Source organism: Oncorhynchus tshawytscha, linkage group LG06, assembly GCF_018296145.1.
Source record: "Oncorhynchus tshawytscha isolate Ot180627B linkage group LG06, Otsh_v2.0, whole genome shotgun sequence".
NCBI classification, from domain to species: domain Eukaryota; kingdom Metazoa; phylum Chordata; class Actinopteri; order Salmoniformes; family Salmonidae; genus Oncorhynchus; species Oncorhynchus tshawytscha.
Window position 1 is genome coordinate 16251442 of NC_056434.1, and position 26080 is coordinate 16277521.

Here is a 26080-nt window from a genome sequence, read left to right on the forward strand (position 1 = left end):
GCGTTGATGAATGCGCTATCAGTCTTCCAATCATTTGTAGACAAGATTTTCAGAGACCTGCAGGGGCAGGGTGTACTGGTGTATATCGATGACATTCTGATATACTCCGCTACATGTGCAGAGCATGTGTTCCTGGTGCGCAAAGTGCTTGGTCGCCTGTTGGAGCATGACCTGTATGTCAAGGCTGAGAAATGCCTGTTCTTCCAATAGTCCGTCTCCTTCCTAGGGCATCGGATTTCCACGTCAGGAGTGGAGATGGAGAGTTACCGCATTGCAGCCGTGAGTAATTGGCCGACTCCCACCACGATAAAGGAGGTGCAGTGATTCTTAGGGTTTTCCAACTACTATCGGAGGTTTATCCGGGGTTTTGGTCAGGTTGCTGCTCTCATTACCTCACTGCTAAAGGGGGGCCAGATGCGCTTGCAGTGGTCAGCTGAGGCGAACAGGGCTTTTAGTCACCTGAAGGCTCTGTTTACCTCGGTTCCTGTGTTGGCCCATCCGAATCCCTCGTTTCCGTTCATAGTGGAGGTGGACGCATCCGAAGCTTGGATAGGAGCAGTGCTCTCTCAGCGCTCGGGTACGCCACTGAAGCTCCGCCCCTGTGCCTTCTTTTCGAAGAAGCTCAGCCCGGAAGAGCGAAACTATGATGTGAGGGACCGGGAGTTGTTGGCTGTCGTCAAGGCCTTGAAGGCGTGGAGACATTGGCTTGAGGGGGCTAAACACCCTTTTCTCATCTGGACTGATCATCGCAATCTGGAGTACATGCGGGAGGCGAGGAGACTGAATCCTCGTCAGGCAAGGTGGGCCATGTTTTTCACCCGTTTTGTGTTTACCCTCTCTTACAGACCAGGCTCCCAGAACGTGAAGGCAGACGCACTGTCTGACACAGAGGAGCGGTCCACGGATCCCACTCCCATACTCCCAGCCTCTTGTTTGGTGGCGCCGGTAGTGTGGGAGCTGGAAGCGGACATTGAGTGGGCGTCACGTGCAGAGCCCTCTCCCCCTCAGTGTCCAGCTGGGCGTCCGTACGTTCCGTCTGCTGTCCGCGACCGACTGATCTATTGGGCCCACACGTCACCCTCCTCTGGTCATCCTGGGATAGGTCGGACGGTGCGCTGTCTTGATGGGAGGTACTGGTGGCCGCTAAGGACGTGAGGATTTATGTTTCCTCCTGCTCAGTGTGCGCCCAGTGCAAGGTTCCTAGACACCTGCCCAGAGGTAAGTTACAACCCTTACCCGTTCCACAACGGCCGTGGTCGCACCTGTCAGTGGATTTCTTAACTAATCTTCCACCTTCACAGGGTAACACCATTTTCCTGGTCGTTGTGGATCGTTTTTCTAAGTCCTGTCGTCTCCTCCCTTTGCCCGGGTCTCCCTACGGCCTTACAAACTGCGGAGGCCCTGTTAACACACGTCTTCCGGCACTATGGGGTGCCTGAGGATATAGTGTCTGATTGGGGTCCCCAGTTCACGTCAAGGGTCTGGAAGGCTCGTCTGGGGGTCTCGGTCAGCCTTACCTCCGGTTTTCACCCCGAGAGTGATGGGCAGGTGGAGAGAGTAAACCAGTATGTGGGTAGGTGTCTGCAGTCTTATTGCCAGGACCGGCCGGAAGAGTGGGCGAAGCTCGTGCCCTGGGCAGAGATGGCCCAGAACTCGCTCCGCCACTCCTCCACTAACCTTTCTCCCTTTCAATGTGTATTAGGGTATCAGCCGGCTCTGGCTCCTTGGCATCAGTCAGACCGAGGCTCCTGCGGTGGACAATTGGTCCCGGCGCGCGGAGGAAACCTGGGAGGCTGCCCACGTCCACCTTCAGGGCTCCATACTGCGCCAGAAAGTTGGCGCAGACCACCACCGCAGTGAGGCCCCGGTGTTCGCACCAGGGGACAGGGTATGGACCCGACCCGAAACCTGCCCCTCCGCCTGCCCTGCCAGAAGCTGGGTCCGCGGTTTGTGGGGCCGTTTAAAGTCCTGAAGAGAGTGAACGAGGTATGTTGTAGGTTAAAGCTACCCACTAATTACCGTATTAACCCCTCGTTCCATGTGTCTCTCCTCAGGCCGGTGGTGGCTGGCCCGCTTCAGGAGGCTGAAGTGCGGGATGTTCCTCCGCCCCCTCTGGACATTGAGGGTGTCCCGGCGTACTCCGTTCGATCCATCTTGGATTCGAGACGTCGGGCGAGGGGCCTTCAGTACCTCGTGGACTTGGAGGAGTACGGTCCGGAGGAGAGATGCTGGGTTCCGGTGGAGACGTGTTAGATCCTTCCATGCTGCGAGAATTCCACCGTCTCCATCCGGATTGCACTGCGCCTCGCCCTCCGGGTGGTCCCCGAGGCCTACAATGTGATTTTCTGGATTTTCTTTTTTCATTTTGTCTGTCATAGTTGAAGTGTACCTATGATGACAATTACAGGCCTCTCTCATCTTTTTAAGTGGGAGAACTTGCACAATTGGTGGCTGGCTAAATACTTTTTTGCCCCACTGTACTTGCTCACCTATGCTGAGCTAACACATTGTACCTATGTACATGTGGCCAGTGACCCATAATCCCTCGTGAGAGTGCCCCTATTGTACAAAACAGCTTAAAACATTCCTAGACAGACAACATGTACACCGTTCAAAATGACTTTTACTTATTTGTCTTAGTCAAAGCAAGACTTCTGTAAAGGACAAATTAAATCAAATCAAATCAAATTAAAAAGTTAACAATAGTGCAAGCAAGTCATAAAACATGATAAACATATGTAATGCATTTTTAAAGAGCATTTCACAGCCTTTTTAAAGAGACAATTTAGGGTATGTTCCAGCACAGTCCTGGAAATGCAGATCCACGTATTGCAGGATGTGGTCCACAGCACTGAGCAGAAGGATGTCTGTGTTCTCATCAACGTCCAGCTCAGAGGAGTAGTTCTTCACCGGGACGATGTAGGAGGTGGACATGCCAAGCAGAGCCCCAGCGTTGGTCATCTACTCACATACACACACACACATTTGTTTTACTATCCTTGTGGGGACCAAACAATTGATTCCCATTCAAAATACTATTTTCCCTAACATCTAACATCTAACCCTTATCCTAACCGTAACCTTGATACTAATCCTAACCCGTAACCCTAGCCCTGAACCTACCCCTAACCCTGATTCTAACCTTAACCCAAAGTGAAACCCTAAACCTAACCCCTAAGCTTAAAATAGTATTTTTTTTCCTTGTTTTACTATCCTTGTGAGGATTTCTTGTCCCCACCATGACAGTAAAACCAAATACACAAGTCAGTCAAGGATGTTCATACAGGGTGGTTAAATGTCAGATGTTCCGATAGCTGATGTTCCAATAGCTAACTAAAACGTCAATAAAGGGTATTATTGAGAATACCGTCTGCTGAACGATCCGACTGTTGTACACCTGGGTGATGTCACGGGCAGTTTCCTGACACACCTGGTCCACGTGTGTCAGCAGTGCCACTTGATGCACACCTACAAAACACATTGGTTTCACACACTGTCAACTGATAGAATTGACCACAGTTCCTACAACCATTACTGCCATTGCGAAAAAGCTTCTTGTATTGCTCACCCAGGTCACTGATGTGTTCTCGGAGCTGTTGGAAGGTGGTGCCCAGACCTTTGGTGTAGCTGGACACTTTAGAAGCATCCACCACAAAGACGACACAGTGGACCTTGTCTTTAAGGGACGGCTTCTTTACATACCCCACAGTCTCTGATCTCACAGGCTGCTCAGGACTGAACTGTAGAGGATGGATGAGAACATTAGCTTGGTTGTTCAAACCAACCAGCTGAGAGAGTATTTATAATATTCTCTACTGAACAGAGAAATGTATATCAGGGGTGAGCAACTCCTATCCTGTGAGGCTACCTGCATGAGTATGTTCCAACCCAGCACTATCTCACCTGAATCATAATAGTGGTCTAAATTGCAGACTGTGATGAGTTGAATCAGGTGTGTTAGAACTAAACTGGAACAAAAATCGGCACACACTGTGTGTTAGAGCAGACCTGGAACACACTGTGGCCGCTGTTGCTCAACTCCGAGTTATACGAATGTTACACACACTGTGCCCCTGTAATTTTAACGTCGACATCCAATACTTGCATTCTTTCTTACACACAACGGTGGCACCTGTGTCCGTTCTCCCTCACGTACCTTGTGTCCCTCGGGTGCATGGCCTTTGATGATAGCCAGAGTGTCATGGAGGGTTAGTCCAGTGGTCTCCCCATCTCCCAGACCCATGACATCACACAGGACCAGCGCAGTAGGCTGCTCTGGACTCCGCCCACGGATGTTGAACAACTGGAGCTGAGATAGAGAACACAGACAGAATTATACGTGTAAGGATATACAATGTGGTTTACAATATGGAGTGATTAACAATAATAGTTTTTGTAACTTAACTAAATCTTTATTTATGCATGTAATTGATCTATATCATCCAGCCCCAAAACTCCCAGTTTCTAACAAACTCAAATACTTTCTGTGTTTTTTTACCTCTACCTTTTTGGTGAAGCTGGCAGAGGAAGAGCCAACCATGGCCCGGTTAGTGAATCTTCCTGTGAAGACTGACTGAACAGAGCTGATAAAGCTGGACTTGCCGGCTCCGACAGGACCCAGCAGCAGAACCCGAGCCTCAGACAAAGCCTCACAACCAGGCTTGTAGGAACTGATAGACTCCATCAGGGTCTCCCTGCGACTGGGCAAACATGAACAATTAAATATGATTAATATGTTTAATATGTTTAGTAGGCCTAGTTGGTGTACATAGGTAAGTTTGAGTGTATTGTTGTGATGCCCTACTCACTCCTCAGTCCATGCCACCTCCCTCCATGGGGACTCCATCTTACTTTTCCACTGTTCTGCCCCTAGCAGGCCTAGAGTTGAGAGAGTATAGTGTAAGAGCAAACTAATGAAAATCATGAACTATCAGGTAAGTGTAGTCTACTGGAAAGTGGCAATGAGTCTCACAACACACAATAGGTGATTAAAGGTCTGGTGCAGCCAGTGTAGATTTCCCTGTTAGACTATTAAAGGCCCAGTGTAGATTTCCCTGTTAGACTATTAAAGGCCCAGTGTAGATTTCCCTGTTAGAATATTAAAGGCGCAGTGCAGATTTCCCTGTTAGACTATTAAAGGCCCAGTGTAGATTTCCCTGTTAGACTATTAAAGGCCCAGTGTAGATTTCCCTGTTAGGCTATTAAAGGCCCAGTGTAGATTTCCCTGTTAGACTATTAAAGGCCCAGTGTAGATTTCCCTGTTAGACTAGTAAAGGCCCAGTGTAGATTTCCCTGTTAGAATATTAAAGGCGCAGTGCAGATTTCCCTGTTAGACTATTAAAGGCCCAGTGTAGATTTCCCTATTAGAATATTAAAGGCGCAGTGCAGATTTCCCTGTTAGACTATTAAAGGCCCAGTGTAGATTTCCCTGTTAGACTATTAAAGGCCCAGTGCAGATTTCCCTGTTAGACTATTAAAGGCCCAGTGCAGATTTCCCTGTGTTTTATATATATTTCCACACTATAAGGTTGGAATAGTACTGTGAAATTGTTTGAAAAGACCCCAATAACAGCTAGTTTTCAGTTTTCCCTTCCATACTCCCAGACATTCCCAGCAAAATTATTGCTTGAGAAATTGCTCTTCGCTAAGCTATTTTTGTTTATTTTTGACCATTTTAATTGGAAACACTCACTGTAAGGTACTTAATTGTTACACAGAAATTATTTTATATTGAGGTAAAAACAGCTGCATTGGACCTTTAAGAAATGTACTCCAACATCATGATAGTCAACACCTATTTGCTTACCTGCAAACCCCCCAGGTGCATTTATCACATTCCCCTTGCGGACTTTACTCGAGTCAGGTCTGCCGTCCCCTCCCAACAGGTTTGTTGCCAAAGTTATTGATGAGGGTTTCTCACCAAGCAAAACTGGTGCAGAAAAATTAGGACAATATCCAGGTACCATCCCGAAGTTGAAGGACATGCTGTCAATGTAATAACATATTCACATACCATCATGCAACATTGAATTCTTAAAGCCAATGACAGTAATAAAATTAACATGGTTCAAAGAGTAACATAAAGTAAACTAAACAAACCTACCTAGCAAGATTGCTTGGAGATTGTATCCACAACCAGCTGAGCCTATGGATCAGTTTGACCTGATAGTATTGTGTATCTGTTTCTCAGTAGACTTGTGGGCGTGTCTGTTGTGTGGAAACGAAAGTGAAATTTTGAAATCCCATACTTGTCTTTCCAGTAGAGCTGTGTTCAGCCTAGAGTAAAAACAAACCTCAGTTAACTCAACTTGAACTTAGACTTTTAATAATTACAATAAGTCTATCATAATTTTATAAAGGTCTGTCTTGGACTAGCAGGAAAAGGGATGCGGCTGTTGGGAGCACAATCTATAACTGTTGTGGGTTCAGCAGGAGTGTTGCCCACATACTGTAGCTGAGGATCCAATTTCATTATAGGCTACTCGTGTGGTGATTAGAACAGTGGCATTATCTTGAGACTGCCCGAGGATTATCCCACCATTGGCACCAGTGTATTAATTAAATGGAAAGTGCTCAAACTGCACCAACTTGCGACCCTGTTGTGACAGGGAAATCTAACTACCGCCCATGCTATATAACTAAGTCCAGTCCTCTAGTACTACACTGACATACTACACTTGCGTGAAATACTGAACTGATGCAACACAATTTCAGCAAGACACCATTTTTAATGAGACAGAAAAACAGACAATGAATAGCCCATCGAAAAACTGAATCAGAAAGTTTGGGGCAATTATGCTGAAACCACATATTTTGCCTATGGACATGCTATTGTACACACACACTGTATGTCGTTTGGGGCGGCAGGGTAGCCTAGTGGTTAGAGCGTTGGACTAGTAACCGAAAGGTTGCAAGTTCTAATCCCCGAGCTGACAAGGTACAAATCTGTCGTTCTGCCCCTGAACAGGCAGTTAACCCACTGTTCCTGGGCTGTCATTGAAAATAAGAATTTGTTCTTAACTGACTTGCCTAGTAAAATAAAGGTAAAATAAAATTCACAGTTCTCTATGTACAGTGCATTCAGAAAGTATTCAGACCCCTTGACTTTTCCACATTTTGTTACATTATACAGACAGGTGTGTGTTACAAATAATTTCCAATCAATTGATTATTATTGTAAAATTGATTCAATAAAAAAATGTCCTCATCAATCTATACACAATACCCTATAATGACAAAGTGAAAACAGGTTTTTAGACATTTTGGCAAAATACCTTACTTACATAAGTATTCAGGCCCTTGCTATGAGACTGGAAATTGAGCTGAGGTGCATCCTGTTTGCATTGATCATCCTTGAGATGTTTCTACAACTTGATTGGAGTCCACCTGTGGTAAAATCAATTGATTGGAAATTATTTGTAACACACACCTGTCTGTATAAGGTCCCACAGTTGACAGTGCCTTTCAGAGCAAAAACCAAGCCGTAAGGTCGAAGGAATTGTCTGTAGAGCTCCGAGACAGAATTGTGTTGAGGCACAGTTTGGGGGAAGGGTACCAAAACATTTCGGCAGCATTGAAGGTCCCCAAGAACACAGTGGCTTCCATCATTCTTAAATGGAAGAAGTTTGTAACCACCAAGAGCTTCAGAGTTCCTCTGTGGAGATGGGAGAACCGTCAAGAAGGACAACCATCTCTGCAGCACTCCACCAATCAGGCCTTTACGGTAGAGTGGCCAGACGGAAGCCACTCCTCAGTAAAAGGTACATGACAGCCTGCTTGGAGTTTGCCATAAGGCACCTAAATGACTCAGACCATGAGAAACAAGATTCTCTGGTCTGATGAATCCAAGATTGAACTCTTTGGCCTGAATGTCAAGCGTCACGTCTGGAGGAAACCTGGCACCATCCCTATGGTGAAGCATGGTAGTGGCAGCATCATGCTGTGAGGATGTCTTTCAGAGGCAGGGACTGGAAGACTAGTCAGGATCGATGGAAAGATGAATGGAGCAAAGTACAGAGAGATCCTTTATGAAAACTTGCTCCAGAGGGCTCAAGACCTCAGACTTGAAGTTTCACCTTCCAACAGGACAACAAACCTAAGCACACAGCCAAGACATTGCAGGAGTGCCTTCGGGACAAGTATCTGAATGTCCTTGAGTGGTTCAGCCAGAGCCCGTACTTGAACCTGATCAAATATCTCTGGAGAGACCTGAAAATAGTTGTGCAGCGACACTCCCCATCCAACCTGACAGAGCTTGAGAGGATCTGCAGAGAGGAATGGGAGAAACTCCCCAAATACAGGTGTTCCAAGCTTTTAGCATAATACTCAAGAAGACTCGAGGCTGTAATCGCTGCCAAAGGTGCTTCAACAAAGTACTGAGTAAAGGGCCTGAATACTTACGTAAATGTGATATTTCAGTTTTCCTGTTTTTGCTTTGTCATTATGGGGTATTGTGTGTAGATTGATGAGGGGGGAAAAACAATTGAATCCATTTTAGATTAAGGCTGTAACGTATCAACATTTGGAAAAAGTCAAGAGGTCTGAATACTTTCCGAATGCACTATAAATTAACACATCCCAAAAATAAAGTACAATAGATGAGAGCCTAAAGGTAATGCTACCTTTGCAGACTGTGATAGACGCACATCTGAAGTCAAAATGGTCTAATGAGTTATGTGTACTACATGTTGGAAGGCAGTTCCTCTGTGATACTCAGTTGGACTAACAAACATAGCCTCCCTTCACCTCCAGAGAAACCTCAAGTAGAGTCTATACAGTAAGGCAGTCTGGGATTGAATGCTTATTTTTCATCATCTCACAGAATAGAGCACGGAACCAGGCCATGAAAGGGATAACGAGAATCATGTTACACTTGTCAGTCATTCAAAATGGTAAGTCAATTTCACAATAACATTCTCAAAACATCATAGGAAACATTATTTTGAAATAACCAGATTCAGTAATTGTGACATTATGTCTCTGTGGAAGTTCAGTAGTCATATTAAGACATTATGAAATGTAATGCATTTTTTAAACAGAATTGATTCGAGAACTATGGGTTGTTTCTAGACCGGGCCACTGTCTTTAGGCCTATATGACTTGTCTTCTTTGACATTCTGTTATGACTTCTACAGGTCTACATTTGGGAGAATCTCTGGGTGTATCACTGAAGAGCTTATCATTGAAAGTGAGGGAGGATGCCATTCTGGACTGCCTTCTGTCCACTAACTGTAGGTTGGCCACTGTAAGCTGGTTCAGGCAGAGTACAGGAGAGAGGATTGAGATAGTACTGAGCTACCCCCTGACCAACACCTCCCATCTGCTCTACGGTCAAGGCTTCCATCCCAACATGTTCACTGTCCAGACCAACGATAGCAGCCCATTTCACTAGCAGCAGTTAGTGATCCATGGATCTAAAGAGAATGACATGGCAGTTTATTACTGTGGACCTACAGAAGGACTTGAGAGAAACAACAACTGATTTGTAGAGATTAAAGGTATACTATGTAATAACATTGTACTGTATCTACAGATGTAGGATCTTAATTTGATAACTCTTTTGTTGCTGAGTATTTTCCTGCACAGCAGGAAATGCAAACTTGTTGTTTATTCAATGTTTAAAAAGGCTTCTAAGGCTTGTAATTTCCACTTTAACATTTCTGACTGATTTGCCGTACAAAAAAAATTGTCAACCCCTACCGAAAATATCCTTTAATTACAATCCACATAATAATTCATATTTCCAGTTGCTGCAGGATTATTTTCCTGTTGTAGCAAACTGGCTCAAATTAAAATTCTGCATCTGTATAAGGTACTCTGTAATGGCCTTCCAAAGCAACTCCTAATAAACTCTCAGGTTGATGTTGTTGTTTTGTTATTGCCATGTTCTGAGAGTAAATATTTATCGTGGGTTGACTAACAGTATAATGGCAAAGGGAGAAGTAAAGTTAAGCCGCTTGTGGTTTACCACAGACAATCCTCATTGTCAGAATCCCCCAAATACTCCAGAGTGGGCAGAACTTGAGAAGTCGTACATGAGTCTACATTTGTTTCAGACACAACCACTCGTGCCAGATCTTCTTGTTTTTCTATACTCCTTCAAACTGAATAACTGATCTACTTGTTTTGAGCCTGCAATAGAGGGGGACAACACGTGCCTTGGGAAAAAAAACTCATATTCCACCCAGATAGTTTTTCACAACATTTCCTCTTTGCACCGGTGTCCCTCCTCTAGACCAACTTAGTTGTGAGAAAGTCTGTATCTTTAGAGGAGGTAGCCATATGACTGTATCATTTATTGATATTCTCCTAATTAGTGATTAACTGACGGTTCTTAGCAGGATTGGGATAAATGCTGAAATAAAAACCTGAGGTGAAGAACTATCTTTCCCTGCAGTAGAAGTCCATGTGAGAGGAGAGAGCTGTATGATACTAGGAGGACAAGACACCAATAAGAGACTCACAGCAGGTGTGCTTTTCTCCTCTCCAGAGCACCAACTGAAACAGACAGAATGAACAGAGCACGAGGACTGTGTTTCACTTTACTACTACTGGGGTAACTTTCAGCTCAACTTTCAATCCAGATTGCGTTGTAGGTACTATGTGGACTTTTGCAGTGTTCTGATGATAATTATGGTCATGTTTTTCCTTAGGTGTGTACATGGGAGCAAGTCTCCTCAAAGAGAAGTGGTATTCAGTAGAGGGATCCAACTCTTTGTTGAAGGTAGGCTAGAATTAAATCCCTTTTGCATTAATAAAATGTAAATATATAGGTGAATTGTTTTTGTACACATTCTCCTACAACGCAGGCCACAATTGGGTCGTTCCACCAATTTGGTGCTTTTTGAGAAGTGTTCCAAAAATGTTTGATTTCAAGACATTTTAACATTCTGTCATAAAGAGCCACTCAAATCAATTGTCACATGGTTTGCAGACAACAGGTGTAGACTAACAGTGAAATGCTTACTTATGGGTCCATGTCCAACAACGCAGAGTTAAAGCTAAGGTAAAACATTTAAAAATCATTTAAAAAGCGACACAAGGAATAAATATACATTGATTAACAAATAACAATGAGTAAAAAATAACATGGCTGAATACAGGAAGTAGAAAATAATATGGCTATATACAGGGAACAGAAAATAACATGGTTATATACAGGGAACAGAAAACAACATGGCTATATATAGGGAACAGAAAATAACATGGTTATATACAGGGAACAGAAAATAACATGGCTATATACAGGGAACAGAAAATAACATGGCTATATACAGGGAACAGAAAATAACATGGCTATATACAGGGAACAGAAAATAACATGGCTATATACAGGGAACAGAAAATAACATGGCTATATGTAGGGAACAGAAAATAACATGGCTATATACAGGGAACAGAAAATAACATGGCTATTGATAGGGAGTAAAAAATAACATGGCTATTGATAGGGAGTAAAAAAAATAACATGGCTATTGATAGGGAGTAAAAAATAACATGGCTATTGATAAGGAGTAAAAAAATAACATGGCTATTGATAGGGAGTACAGAATAACATGGCTATATACAGGGAACAGAAAATAACATGACTATATATATACAGGGAGTAGAAAATAACATGGCTGTATACAGGAAGTAGAAAATTACATGGCTGTATACAGGAAGTAGAAAATAACATGGCTATATACAGGACGTAGAAAATAACATGGCTATCTATATACAGGGAGTAAAAAATAACATGGCTATTAATATACAGGGAGTAAAAAATAACATGGCTATCTTTATACAGGGAGTAGAAAATAACATGGCTATCTATATACAGGGAGTAGAAAATAACATGGCTATCTATATACAGGGAGTAAAAAATAACATGGCTGTATACAGGATGTAGAAAATAACATGGTTATCTATATACAGGGAGTAGAAAATAACATGGCTGTATACAGAAAGTAGAAAATAACATGGCTATCTATATACAGGGAGTAGAAAATAACATGGCTGTATTCAGGAAGTAGAAAATAACATGGTTATCTATATACGCGGAGCCCCACCGGGCCTTCACAACTGGACTGCCGACGTTATCTACCCGAAGGAGTTATCCGGCTGGCTCCTCCGTCGCGACGTTACCTGAACGCCCATCTGCGGCCTGCTAACCGTTAGCTGGCTTATCGGCTGCTATCTGAATAGACAATCGGACAATTTAGTTATTTATTTTTATTATTATTATTATTTATTTTTTCTTCTTGGGCCTCTATAACTATATCTACTGTGTTTTTTTGTTGTTGTGTGATTTGGATTAATCCCCTCTACCACACGGAACCCCACTAATCTACTGACGGAACGCAAGAGGTGGCTAATAACAGACCTCCATCCTATGCTAGCTTGCTACCGATGGCCTGGCTAGCTGTCTAAATCGCGTGACCCCCAACCAACCTCTCTACCTACTGGACCCTTTTGATCACTCGACTAAGCATGCCTCTCCTTAATGTCAATATGCCTTGTCCATTGCTGTTCTGGTTAGTGTTTATTGGCTTATTTCACTGTAGAGCCTCTAGTCCTGTTCACTATACCTTATCCAACCTATTAGTTCCACCACCCACACATGCAATGACATCTCCTGGTTTCAATGATGTTTCTAGAGACAATATATCTCTCTTCATCACTCAATACCTAGGTTTACCTCCACTGTATTCACATCCTACCATACCTTTGTCTGTACATTATACCTTGATGCTATTTTATCGCCCCAAGAAACCTCCTTTTACTCTCTGTTCCAGACGTTCTAGACGACCAATTCTTATTGCTTTTAGCCGCACCCTTATTCTACTCCTCCTCTGTTCCTCTGGCGATGTAGAGGTGAATCCAGGCCCTGCAGTGCCTAGCTCCACTCCTATTCCCCGGGCGCTCTCTTTTGGCGACTTCTGTAACCGTAATAGCCTTGTTTTCATGCATGTTAACATTAGAAGCCTCCTCCCTAAGTTTGTTCTATTCACTGCTTTAGCACACTCTGCCAACCCAGATGTTCTAGCTGTGTCTGAATCCTGGCTTAGGAAGACCACCAAAAATTCTGAAATTTTAATTCCAAACTACAAAATTTTCAGACAAGATAGAACTGCCAAAGGGGGCGGTGTTGCAATCTACTGCAAAGATAGCCTGCAGAGTTCTGTCCTACTATCCAGGTCTGTACCCAAACAATTTGAACTTCTACTTTTAAAAATCCACCTCTCTAAAAACAAGTCTCTCACCGTTGCCGCCTGCTATAGACCACCCTCTGACCCCAGCTGTGCTCTGGACACCATATGTGAACTGATTGCCCCCCATCTATCTTCAGAGCTCGTGCTGCTAGGCGACCTAAACTGGAACATGCTTAACACCCCAGCCATCCTACAATCTAAACTTGATGCCCTCAATCTCACACAAATTATCAATGAACCTACCAGGTACCTCCCCAAAGCCTTAAACACGGGCACCCTCATAGATATCATCCTAACCAACTTGCCCTCTAAATACACCTCTGCTCTGCTGTCTTCAACCAAGATCTCAGCGATCACTGCCTCATTGCCTGCATCCGTAATGGGTCAGCGGTCAAACGACCTCCACTCATCACTGTCAAACGCTCCCTGAAACACTTCACCGAGCAGGCCTTTCTAATCGACCTGGCCGGGGTATCCTGGAAGGATATTGATCTCATCCCGTCAGTAGAGGATGCCTGGATATTTTTTTTAAATGCCTTCCTCACCATCTTAAATAAACATGCCCCATTCAAGAAATTTAGAACCAGGAACAGATATAGCCCTTGGTTCTCCCCAGACCTGACTGCCCTTAACCAACACAAAAACATCCTATGGCGTTCTGCATTAGCATCGAACAGCCCCTGTGATATGCAGCTGTTCAGGGAAGCTAGAGACCATTATACACAAGCAGTTAGAAAAGCCAAGGCTAGCTTTTTCAAGCAGAAATGTGCTTCCTGCAACACTAACTCAAAAAAGTTCTGGGACACTGTAAAGTCCATGGAGAATAAGAACACCTCCTCCCAGCTGCCCACTGCACTGAAGATAGGAAACGCTGTCACCACTGATAAATCCACCATAATTGAACATTTCAATAAGCATTTTTCTGCGGCTGGCCATGCTTTCCACCTGGCTACTCCTACCCCGGTCAACAGCACTGCAACCCCCACAGCAACTCGCCCAAGCCTTCCCCATTTCTCCTTCTCCCAAATCCGTTCAGCTGATGTTCTGAAAGAGCTGCAAAATCTGGACCCCTACAAATCAGCCGGGCTAGACAATCTGGACCCTTTCTTTCTAAAATTATCTGCCGAAATTGTTGCCACCCCTATTGCTAGCCTGTTCAACCTCTCTTTCGTGTCGTCTGAGATTCCCAAAGATTGGAAAGCAGCTGCGGTCATCCCCCTCTTCAAAGGGGGGGACACTCTTGATCCAAACTGCTACAGACCTATATCTATCCTACCATGCCTTTCTAAGGTCTTCGAAAGCCAAGTCAACAAACAGATTACCGACCATTTCGAATCTCACCATACCTTCTCTGCTATGCAATCTGGTTTCAGAGCTGGTCATGGGTGCACCTCAGCCACGCTCAAGGTCCTAAACGATATCTTAACCGCCATCGTTAAGAAACATTACTGTGCAGCCGTATTCATTGATCTGGCCAAGGCTTTCAACTCTGTCAATCACCACATCCTCATCGGCAGACTCGACAGCCTTGGTTTCTCAAATGATTGCCTCGCCTGGTTCACCAACTACTTCTCTGATAGAGTTCAGTGTGTCAAATCAGAGGGTCTGCTGTCCGGACCTCTGGCAGTCTCTATGGGGGTGCCACAGGGTTCAATTCTTGGACCGACTCTCTTCTCTGTATACATCAATGAGGTCGCTCTTGCTGCTGGTGAGTCTCTGATCCACCTCTAAGCAGACGACACCATTCTGTATACTTCTGGCCCTTCTTTGGACACTGTGTTCACAACCCCCCAGGCAAGCTTCAATGCCATACAATTCTCTTTCCGTGGCCTCCAATTGCTCTTAAATACAAGTAAAACTAAATGCATGCTCTTCAACCGATCGCTACCTGCACCTACCCGCCTGTCCAACATCACTACTCTGGACGGCTCTGACTTAGAATACGTGGACAACTACAAATACTTAGGTGTTTGGTTAGACTGTAAACTCTCCTTTCAGACCCATATCAAACATCTCCAATCCAAAGTTAAATCTAGAATTGGCTTCCTATTTCGCAACAAAGCATCCTTCACTCATGCTGCCAAACATACCCTTGTAAAACTGACCATCCTACCAATACTCGACTTTGGCGATGTCATTTACAAAATAGCCTCCAATACCCTACTCAACAAATTGGATGCAGTCTATCACAGTGCAATCCGTTTTGTCACCAAAGCCCCATATACTACCCACCATTGCGACCTGTACGCTCTCGTTGGCTGGCCCTCGCTTCATAATCGTCGCCAAACCCACTGGCTCCATGTCATCTACAAGACCCTGCTAGGTAAAGTCCCCCCTTATCTCAGCTCGCTGGTCACCATAGCATCTCCCACCTGTAGCACACGCTCCAGCAGGTATATCTCTCTAGTCACCCCCAAAACCAATTCTTTCTTTGGCCGCCTCTCCTTCCAGTTCTCTGCTACCAATGATTGGAACAAACTACAAAAATCTCTGAAACTGGAAACACTTATCTCCCTCACTAGCTTTAAGCACCAACTGTCAGAGCAGCTCACAGATTACTGCACCTGTACATAGCCCACCTATAATTTAGCCCAAACAACTACCTCTTTCCCTACTGTATTTAATTAATTAATTTATTTTGCTCCTTTGCACCCCATTATTTTTTATTTCTACTTTGCACATTGTTCCATTGCAAATCTACCATTCCAGTGTTTTACTTGCTATATTGTATTTACTTTGCCACCATGGCCTTTTTTTGCCTTTACCTCCCTTATATCATCTCATTTGCTCACATCGTATATAGACTTGTTTATACTGTATTATTGACTGTATGTTTGTTTTACTCCATGTGTAACTCTGTGTCGAACTGCTTTGCTTTATCTTGGCCAGGTCGCAATTGTAAATGAGAACTTGTTCTCAACTTGCCTACCTGGTTAAATAAAGGTGAAATAAAATTAAAATAAATAAATATACAGGGAGTATAAAATAACATGGCTATATATATACAGGGAGTAGAAAATAACATGGCTGTATACAGGAAGTAGAAAATAACATGGTTATCTATATACAGGGAGTAGAAAATACCATGGCTATCTATATACAGCGAGTAAAAAATAACATGGCTCTATACAGGGAGTAGAAAATACCATGGCTATCTATATACAGGGAGTAAAAATAACATGGCTATCTATATACAGGGAGTAGAAAATAACATGGCTATCTATATACAGGGAGTAGAAAATAACATGGCTATCTATATACAGGGAGTAGTAAATACCATGGCTATCTATATACAGGGAGTAGAAAATAACATGGCTATCTATATACAGGGAGTAGAAAATAACATGGCTCTATACAGGGAGTAGAAAATACCATGGCTATCTATATAGAGGGAGTAAAAATAACATGGCTATCTATATACAGGGAGTAGAAAATAACATGGCTATCTATATACAGGGAGTAGAAAATACCATGGCTATCTATATACAGGGAGTAGAAAATACCATGGCTATCTATATACAGGGAGTAGAAAATACCATGGCTATCTATATAGAGGGAGTAAAAATAACATGGCTATCTATATACAGGGAGTAGAAAATAACATGGCTATCTATATACAGGGAGTAGAAAATACCATGGCTATCTATATAGAGGGAGTAAAAATAACATGGCTATCTATATACAGGGAGTAGAAAATAACATGGCTATCTATATACAGGGAGTAGTAAATACCATGGCTATCTATATACAGGGAGTAGAAAATAACATGGCTATCTATATACAGGGAGTAGAAAATAACATGGCTCTATACAGGGAGTAGAAAATACCATGGCTATCTATATAGAGGGAGTAAAAATAACATGGCTATCTATATACAGAGAACAGGAAATAACATGGCTATCTATATACAGGGAGTAGAAAATAACATGGCTATCTATATACAGGGAATAGAAAATAGCATGGCTATCTATATACAGGGAGTAGAAAATAACATGGCTATATATAGGGAACAGAAAATAACATGGCTATATATAGGGAACAGAAAATAACATGGCTATATATAGGGAACAGAAAATAACATGGCTATATATAGGGAACAGAAAATAACATGGTTATATACAGGGAACAGAAAATAACATGGTTATATACAGGGAACAGAAAATAACATGGCTATATACAGGGAACAGAAAATAACATGGTTATATACAGGGAACAGAAAATAACATGGCTATATACAGGGAACAGAAAATAACATGGTTATATACAGGGAACAGAAAATAACATGGCTATCTATATACAGGGAATAAAAAATAGCATGGCTATCTATATACAGGGAGTAGAAAATAGCATGGCTATATATAGGGAACAGAAAATAACATGGCTATATATAGGGAACAGAAAATAACATGGCTATATATAGGGAACAGAAAATAACATGGCTATATATAGGGAACAGAAAATAACATGGTTATATACAGGGAACAGAAAATAACATGGTTATATACAGGGAACAGAAAATAACATGGCTATATACAGGGAACAGAAAATAACATGGTTATATACAGGGAACAGAAAATAACATGGCTATATACAGGGAACAGAAAATAACATGGTTATATACAGGGAACAGAAAATAACATGGCTATATACAGGGAACAGAAAATAACATGGCTATATACAGGGAACAGAAAATAACATGGTTATATACAGGGAACAGAAAATAACATGGCTATATACAGGGAACAGAAAATAACATGGTTATATACAGGGAACAGAAAATAACATGGCTATATACAGGGAACAGAAAATAACATGGCTATATATAGGGAACAGAAAATAACATGGTTATATACAGGGAACAGAAAATAACATGGCTATATACACGGAACAGAAAATAACATGGCTACATGCAGGGAGTAGGAAATGACATGGCTACATGCAGGGAGTAGGAAATGACATGGCTACATGCAGGGAGTAGAAAATAACATGGCTATATACACGAACAGAAAATAACATGGCTATATACAGGGAACAGAAAATAACATGGTTATATACAGGGAACAGAAAATAACATGGCTATATACAGGGAACAGAAAATAACATGGCTATATACAGGGAACAGAAAATAACATGGCTATATACAGGGAACAGAAAATAACATGGCTATATACAGGGAACAGAAAATAACATGGCTACATGCAGGGAGTAGAAAATAACATGGCTATATGCAGGAGTAGAAAATAACATGGCTACATGCAGGGAGTAGAAAATAACATGGCTATATACACGAACAGAAAATAACATGGCTACATGCAGGGAGTAGAAAATAACATGGCTATATGCAGGGAGTAGAAAATAACATGGCTACATGCAGGGAGTAGAAAATAACATGGCTATATACAGGGAACAGAAAATAACATGGCTACATGCAGGGAACAGGAAATAACATGGCTATATACAGGGAGTAGAAAATAACATGGCTATATACAGGGAGTAGAAAATAACATGGCTATCTATAAGAGTAGAAAATATAATGGCTATATACAGGGAGTAGAAAATAACATGGCTATATACAGGGAGTAGAAAATAACATGGCTATCTATAAGAGTAGAAAATATAATGGCTATCTATATACAGGGTGTAAAAAATAGCATGGCTTTGTACAGGAAGTATAAAATAACATGGCTACATGCAGGGAGTAGAAAATAACATGGCTATCTATAAGAGTAGAAAATATAATGGCTATCTATATACAGGGTGTAAAAAATAGCATGGCTTTGTACAGGAAGTATAAAATAACATGGCTATATACAGGGAGTATAAAATAACATGGGTATATACAGGGAGTATAAAATAACATGGCTACATACAGGGAGTATAAAATAACATGGGTATATACAGGGAGTATAAAATAACATGGCTACATACAGGGAGTATAAAATAACATGGCTACATACAGGGAGTATAAAATAACATGGCTACATACAGGGAGTACCAGTACCGAGTCGATGTGCAGGGGTACGAGGTAATTGAGGTAGCTATGTACTGTACATATAGGTAGAGGTAAAGTGACTAGGCAACAGCACTTGTTCATTTTCATAAATGACTATAGTAAGTGGCAATAAAACTCGACAGCTTGAAGTCCTAGACTCTGGACATGCTTTACCTCTGGTTAGTTCAGTCATTCCTATGGGGGCAATTCATAGGGAAAGTGTCTACAAAAATACGCCATTACTTTTGCTCTCTATTAGGTGCCAAATAAAGTAACAACATTAACTGTGACACGGTTGAGGATTTCATCTGAAATCAGCCATAAATCCCCTTGTGACAGGTGGGATTGAAAGCTTGTTGTGTGAAACAGGGAGTGGCATTTGCATGCAAGCTTTACCATCAAAAATGTTTTTGTTAAAAAATGTCTAGCCTGTCTATGTATGGGTAACAGGGTTGATGTGTTTTGCTCGACCCGCTCAGTTTTCCCCCACAACACCAGACAATTGCCAAAAAAGAGCAGAACCAGCTCAGCTGTTTTTACACTATGATTGGACAATTATATGTTCAATGTTTCTTGTGAAAAAGGAATAGTTAATAAAGGAATAGTTTCACCATATTAAAACAAAAGCTCAGTTCACGTAACAGGGATGACCTTAAAATGAGGGATGGATGTAAATGAATCATAACAATAAGTAAATAATCATCTTCAGATATGGCTTTGTCAAAGCAATATAATAACTAGGAAACCTGGAGAAAGTTTGGGTGAAGTGGGTTAAAATATTCCAAGGTTACACAGGGTTGATGCTGAGTTTTGAAACTTTAGCAAATATTTATTCCTATTGAAAATCCCATTTATTTACTTAATTTACTATAATTTTAAGGACAGATGGAGGAGAAGAGAAGCAAGAACAGGTAGGGAACATTTAATAAAAACACAGACATGAAACAGAACACAGACAGCGTCTGGACAGGGGAAACATAAACGACAATAATGCTGACACGGGGAACCAACTGAGGAACAGACAGATATAGAGGGGCAATCCACAAATTTGAAGGAGTCCAGGTGAGTCCAATGAGCACAGATGCTGGTGACAGGTGTGCATAATGAAGGGAAGCCTGGCACCCTTGAGCGCCAGAGAGGGGGAGTGGGAGCAGGTGTGACAGTACAGCGTAGAAGCCCGACGAGCCAGCTGAGGCGTGGAAGCCAACGGCCCAGGTGAGGCGTGAAAGCTGACGGGCCAGGTGAGGCGTGAAAGCTGACGAGCCAGCTGAGGCGTGGAAGCCGACGGCCCAGGTGAGGCGTGAAAGCTGACGGGCCAGGTGAGGCGTGAAAGCCTGACGAAACGGCTGAGGCGTGGGAGCCCGACGAGCCGGCTGGGGCATGATGTGGGATGGACGCCTGCCGAGCCAACCGAGGCAAGAAAACGTCTCGAGCCAGCTAAGGCGTGGAAAGCCGACGAGCCGGCTGAGGCGTGGTAGCCTAACGAGCCAGCTAAGGCGTGGAAGCCTAACGAGCCAGCGTGGAAGCCGACGGGCCGGGCGAGGCATGACAGCCTAACGAGCTAGCTGAGGCACCCCCGTTTCCATCGACGACGGCATATGGACCCAACGTTGCCAACAAAAACAAAAAACAAAGACTCCCTGATGCTTCCAATAGTGGTGTCAGACACGGACAGCGTCTGGACACGGGAAAAGTAAACTACAATAATGCTGACACGGGAAACACAACTGAGGAACAGACAGATATAGAGGGGACAATACTGAGGAACAGACAGATATAGAGGGGACAATACTGAGGAACAGACAGATATAGAGGGGACAATACTGAGGAACAGACAGATATAGAGGGGACAATACTGAGGAACAGACAGATATAGAGGGGACAATACTGAGGAACAGACAGATATAGAGGGGACAATACTGAGGAACAGACAGATATAGAGGGGACAATACTGAGGAACAGACAGATATAGAGGGGCAATCAACAAAATGAAGGAGTCCAGGTGAGTCCAATGAGCGCTGATGCGTGTAATGACGGTGACAGGTGTGCGTAATGAAGGGCAGCCTGGCACCCTCGAGCGCCAGAGTGGGGGAGTGGGAGCAAGCATGATAATAATATAACAGGCTTTAAAATTCAATATTGGTGCACAATTTCTACTTAAATATCAAAAGGACACAAAAGCCTCTCATTTTGTGGAACGACCCAAGTGTCTGTATTCAATAACATTTGTTCAAGATATACTGTAGTACAGAGTTCCAAATGTTTCTAAACGTGTTTGGTTCCAACACCTTTCACCCCAAGAGCTTCATGCATGTTGATGTTCTTTCTCTCCTCAGGTTTGAACCCTTCTAATCCCTCTGTAGTAATCCTCTCCTCATTTGGGCACAACCCTGGTGCCTCACCTACACTGGTGTGTATACTCAGTGGTTTAAAAACACACCATTTGTTGGACATCATTTGGTGGATCAACGACACAGTAGTAACCCCTGAGAACAATGCCATTTGGAGTTCCAGGGGAAGTGATGGCACGTACACAACTACCGGACTGTGGACTATGTCTGGAAAGGACTGGAATCCCTATAGCAACTATGAGTGTGGAACCAGACATGAAGGAAAGCATTATAGAAATGGTACACAGCCCTCGCTTTGCATGGATTTTACTTGATTACAAATATTTGTTAACCTATCAAAAATTATCCTTAGCGTTTCATGTACAATCTTTACTATTATTAAAGTATTCATGATGTTTCTTGAGTATTTTATTGAAAGAGCAGGTAGCCTAGTGGTTAGAGCTTTGGAATAGTAACTGAAAGGTTGCAAGTTCAAATCCCTGAGCTTACAAGGTACAAATCTGTTGTTCTGCCCCTTAACAGGCAGTTAACCCACTGTTCCTAGGCTGTCACTGAAAATAAGAATTTGTTCTTAACTGACTTGTCTAGGTAAAGAAAAAAATACAAATAAAGATTATCTTTCTGGTTGCCATTACCATATGTTGACACTAGATGGCGCTCACTACCTGCAGTTGAAGAGGTTGTTGAGTGATGTTAAGTTCATATGCATGGCATGTCTGTTTTACAAACTCACTGATTTCAACTGAGACAATGCTGCTCTTGTTCCTGGATGTATCTCTCAACAACAAGCTGTTGTACAAATGGTCATAAGCACAAAGCTGAATACTCTTTAGTTTATGTTCCAAACAACAATTGTGTTTCTGTCAGCCCTCTAAAAATATTTTTGCATAATTTACAAGTTCATAATATCATCAATAAAATATACAAATAATTAACTAATCTGCATTGCACTTTCACATACAAACTCACAACCACTTCTTTATTTTGTCCTGGCCATGCATGCGTTTGCTTATATTCTTGGGGCCATTGGTTGCTGTCTGATTCCTGTGAAGAATTAACCATAACAACCCAATTGCCATTATCAGCCAATGAAATTGCTGTTGGAGCTCAGCTAACTGCTTGCTGTGTGAGTAAATTCAGCAGTTTTGGGACACTTGTTGAAGAAACCTTGGAGATATGAGGAATTTCTGAATGGGAGATGGGATGGGAAAACGTTTACGTCGTGAGTGTGTCTGTGAGCTGTTTCTAATTTGAAAGGCAACGTGTTTTGGCAGTACACCCAGAAAAAAAGTTATATCTAGAACCTCGGGTTCTTCGGCTGTCCCCATAGGATAACCCTTTGAAGAACCCTTTTTGGTTCCAGGCAGAAGAACCCTTTTGGGTTCCATAAAGAACCATTTTTACAGAGGGTTCTACATGGAACCCAAAATGGTTCTACCTGGATCCAAAAAAGGTTCATCTATAGGGACAATGAAGAACCCTTTTGGAACCCTTTTTTCTAATAGTGAAGAACCCTTTTGGAACCCATTTTTCTAAGAGTGTATGTACCCCGTCCGATTCATCTCACTGCCATGTGTAGCCTGCTGGCTTCACAATAACTTGAACGTGACCACTGCTTGGGGTACTATCATGGAAAATGAACCATAATATGGACTTGGTATTTTACCAAATAGGGCTTTCTTCTGTATAAAACCCCTACCTTCTCACAACACTACTGATTGGCTCAAACGCATTAAGGAGGATGTTACGCGGAGTGGAACAGGGGAACCCAAGAGCAGACTCAGACGAGGAAACTGGGATGAAGTAACCAAGGTATTAATTGAAACACAGGGGGAAGAGGAAGTGCAGGCCAGGGCAAGCTTGGGTGGACTGCAGGAAACCAGGTGCGGAGGCTGAGGCTGGAGCGAGAGGGGTTGGGGCATCCGCCCACACAATCACACACACAGAGAGAGAGAGAGAGAGAGAGGGAGAGGGAGAGAGTACTGGGGGAGTGGCGGCAGGTCAAGGAGACACAGGATGAGCAGTATTTAACTTTTAACAAGGCACACTTGTTAATTGAAATGCATTCCAGGTGACTAACTCATGAAGCTGGTTGAGAGAATGCCAAGAGTATGCAAAGCTGCTGTCAAGGCAAAGGATGGCTACTTTGAAGAATCTCAAATATAACATATATTTTGATTTGTTTAACAGTAATAGTAAAAATAAAGAAAAACCCTAGAATGAGTAGGTGTGTCTGATCTTTTGAATGGTACTGTACTTGTGAAACATGTTGTTGCCCCCATGGACTGATCTCAGATTTGTATTTTACCTCCTAATGGTCACGGTAAGGATACAGTGGGGTAATTTGATCCTAGATCTGCACATGGGGCCAACCTGCATCTCTATAAGGACACCAGCGAATAAACCGTGTGTGTCACTACGTTTGGGCTGTTCTATGGAAGAGGTCAGGAAGCTCACCCATTCATTTTGGTTTTTCTGACTAAGAAGGAAGTACCTTTGTGCTCAGCCCTCACTGATTGGCTGTGGTGATGAGAGACATGTACTGCATGACTATTGGAGTTGTAGATAGAGAGGGTGAGGGGGGATAGGGGGAGGGATGGAGGAGGGGAACAGGGAGCTATGCCGACTATTTATCCATGTGACATTGCAGTCTTTTACAATTGCCTCCTCACCGTACTCACACACACACACACACATGCTCAGCAGTCACACACACAAACACACACACACAGGCTCTCTCACTATCCCAAGACTTGCCAGCCTTATTGGAGGCAATGGCATTTTCACTACGGACGGTGGCCTCGTTAACCTGAAGTGCTGAGAGGATGGAAACCAGGAGATGATCTGGATGAAGCCGGCTGGTGGTTGCTTGGGGAGAAAATAGAAACAAAGGCCTCATTAAAGGATTTCAAATGTTAAAGAATTAGTTGGGTGGTGGTTTGACTAGATGTTTGTCGGCAGCTGTGACATTAATGTCCTGAAATTTCAAGCAAAACTTTGAGAGGATGAATATGCTTTTTCTGATGAAAGTTCCAGACAAAGTACAGTAGTTTGTTAAATAGCCCCTAAACCCCTATTAACCTTACAACCCACACTGACGATAGGGGCATATTCCCTTTCATAGCTTTAGATTATACGGTATAAACTCAGTCGTGTGTACATGAATAATGAGTAGAATGAATGAGTAGTGAGACATGCTCAGGGGTGGGTTCTTAGTCCCCTCCTGTACTTCCTATTCACCCACGACTGGATGGCCACGCACGACTCCAATACCATCACCACCGGAGTGTGAAGTCTTGGACCAAAAGGCTCCTGAACAGCTTCTACCCCTAAGCCATTAGACTTCTGAACAGTTTATAAAATGGGTACCTGGACTATTTACATTGACCCCGTTCTTTTGCACTGATTCTCTTGCATTGGCTTTATGCATACTCACCGGATACTACTCAAACATACTACACTGACACTCCAACACACACACACACACACACACACACACACACACACACACACACACACACACACACACACACACACACACACACACACACACACACTCCATATGCTCACACACATAAAACCCACACATATATGCATATTGACGCCACACACATGCATATTGACGCCACACACTCACACAGACACACTTTCACACTATTTCACACTCTTCACATACACCGATGCTACTCTGTTTATTGTCTATCCTGATTTGCCTAGTCACTTTTACCCCTTCCTACATGTACATATTACCTCAATTACCTCAATTGCCTCGTACCCCTACATATTGACTCGGTACCAGTACTTATTGTATATAGCCTCGTTGTTGTTATTTAATTGTGTTACTATTTCCTTTTTTTGTGCAAATTTTTCATACTTTTTAAAACTCTGCAATGTTGGGAAAAGGCTCACAAGAAAGCATTTTACGGTAAAGTCTACACCTGTTGTATTTGGCACATGTGACAAATACATTTGATTTGATTTGCTGCATCTAAACATGTCAATATGTGACTGCTGACACTGGTTATTATCAGGACCCCTCAATAACAACAGTTGTCTGACGCAACTGGCCTGGCTGCCTGCAGGTCTGCTCTACCGGTTGGGCTCTTAGTGTTCGACAGCTGAACCCTGTCTGTCTGAAGCTGCAGACATGTTGTTCAGCTGCAGAAATAGTCCTACCAGATAAGAGGAATGTAGTAAACAGATACCAGTCATGTTTGAATCCTTAAAGTCTGTATAATTGGAATGAGTTTGCACTACAAAGTCTGTCAGCAAAGGAGAGAGGGGAGATGTTAGTTAGGACTATATAAACCCCATTTTGAAGCTAGTTTATGCTTCTTGGCCTCAATTCAGTGAATCACACTTTTGTTTTTTGGGGCAATTTTTCTTTTTCTTTTTACCCTTTAGGAGGTTAGAAGCTGACAATTGTCCAGTGTGTTCAATCTCCCCCAACTCCCCACTCCCAACTCCCCACTCCCAACTCCCCACTCCCAACCTCCACCACCCGACCCCAAGTATTTTTACAGCAGACAAGCAGGAAAGGGATT

At 42.8% G+C, this 26080-nt stretch overlaps 1 protein-coding gene and 1 long non-coding RNA gene across 5 annotated transcripts; one reads left to right on the forward strand and one right to left on the reverse strand.

Annotated features, from left to right (window-relative positions):
* Positions 1-2605: 2605 nt before the first annotated feature.
* Positions 2606-6256, reverse strand: ifi44g (interferon induced protein 44g). 3 transcript variants are annotated; one of them, XM_024423077.2, is made up of 8 exons: positions 6104-6256; positions 5807-5985; positions 4809-4878; positions 4505-4700; positions 4157-4309; positions 3569-3740; positions 3368-3468; positions 2606-2961 (listed from the first exon to the last, which is right to left on the reverse strand). In XM_024423077.2, the coding sequence occupies exons 2-8, from the start codon at positions 5982-5984 to the stop codon at positions 2773-2775; spliced, it is 1059 nt and encodes a 352-aa protein (XP_024278845.1). In that variant the 5' UTR covers position 5985; positions 6104-6256; the 3' UTR covers positions 2606-2772. The 3 variants fall into 3 exon arrangements, with proteins under 3 accessions (XP_024278845.1, XP_024278843.1, XP_024278846.1); XM_024423075.2 differs by having other exon boundaries at positions 4499-4700; XM_024423078.2 differs by having other exon boundaries at positions 4499-4700; positions 5807-5929; positions 6104-6201.
* A 2195-nt stretch (positions 6257-8451) lies between these two features.
* Positions 8452-22054, forward strand: LOC112253317. Of its 2 annotated transcripts, none has more exons than XR_002953975.2 (5): positions 8452-8891; positions 9135-9497; positions 10397-10555; positions 10653-10723; positions 21522-22054. It is a non-coding gene; the product is annotated as an uncharacterized LOC112253317 (long non-coding RNA). The 2 variants fall into 2 exon arrangements; XR_002953974.2 differs by having other exon boundaries at positions 10490-10555; positions 21522-22052.
* Positions 22055-26080: the final 4026 nt, after the last annotated feature.

What these genes read in the sequence shown, in the direction of transcription:
- ifi44g (XM_024423075.2), bottom strand. Translation starts at nt 5,984, where the DNA reads ATGTCCTTCAACTTCGGGATGGTACCTGGATATTGTCCTAATTTTTCT. An exon ending in TGCACCTGGGGGGTTTGCAG is followed by an intron (nt 4,879 to 5,806) that starts GTAAGCAAATAG and finishes TCTCAACTCTAG; the next exon opens with GCCTGCTAGGGGCAGAACAG. An exon ending in AGAACACATCAGTGACCTGG is followed by an intron (nt 3,469 to 3,568) that starts GTGAGCAATACA and finishes TGTGTTTTGTAG; the next exon opens with GTGTGCATCAAGTGGCACTG.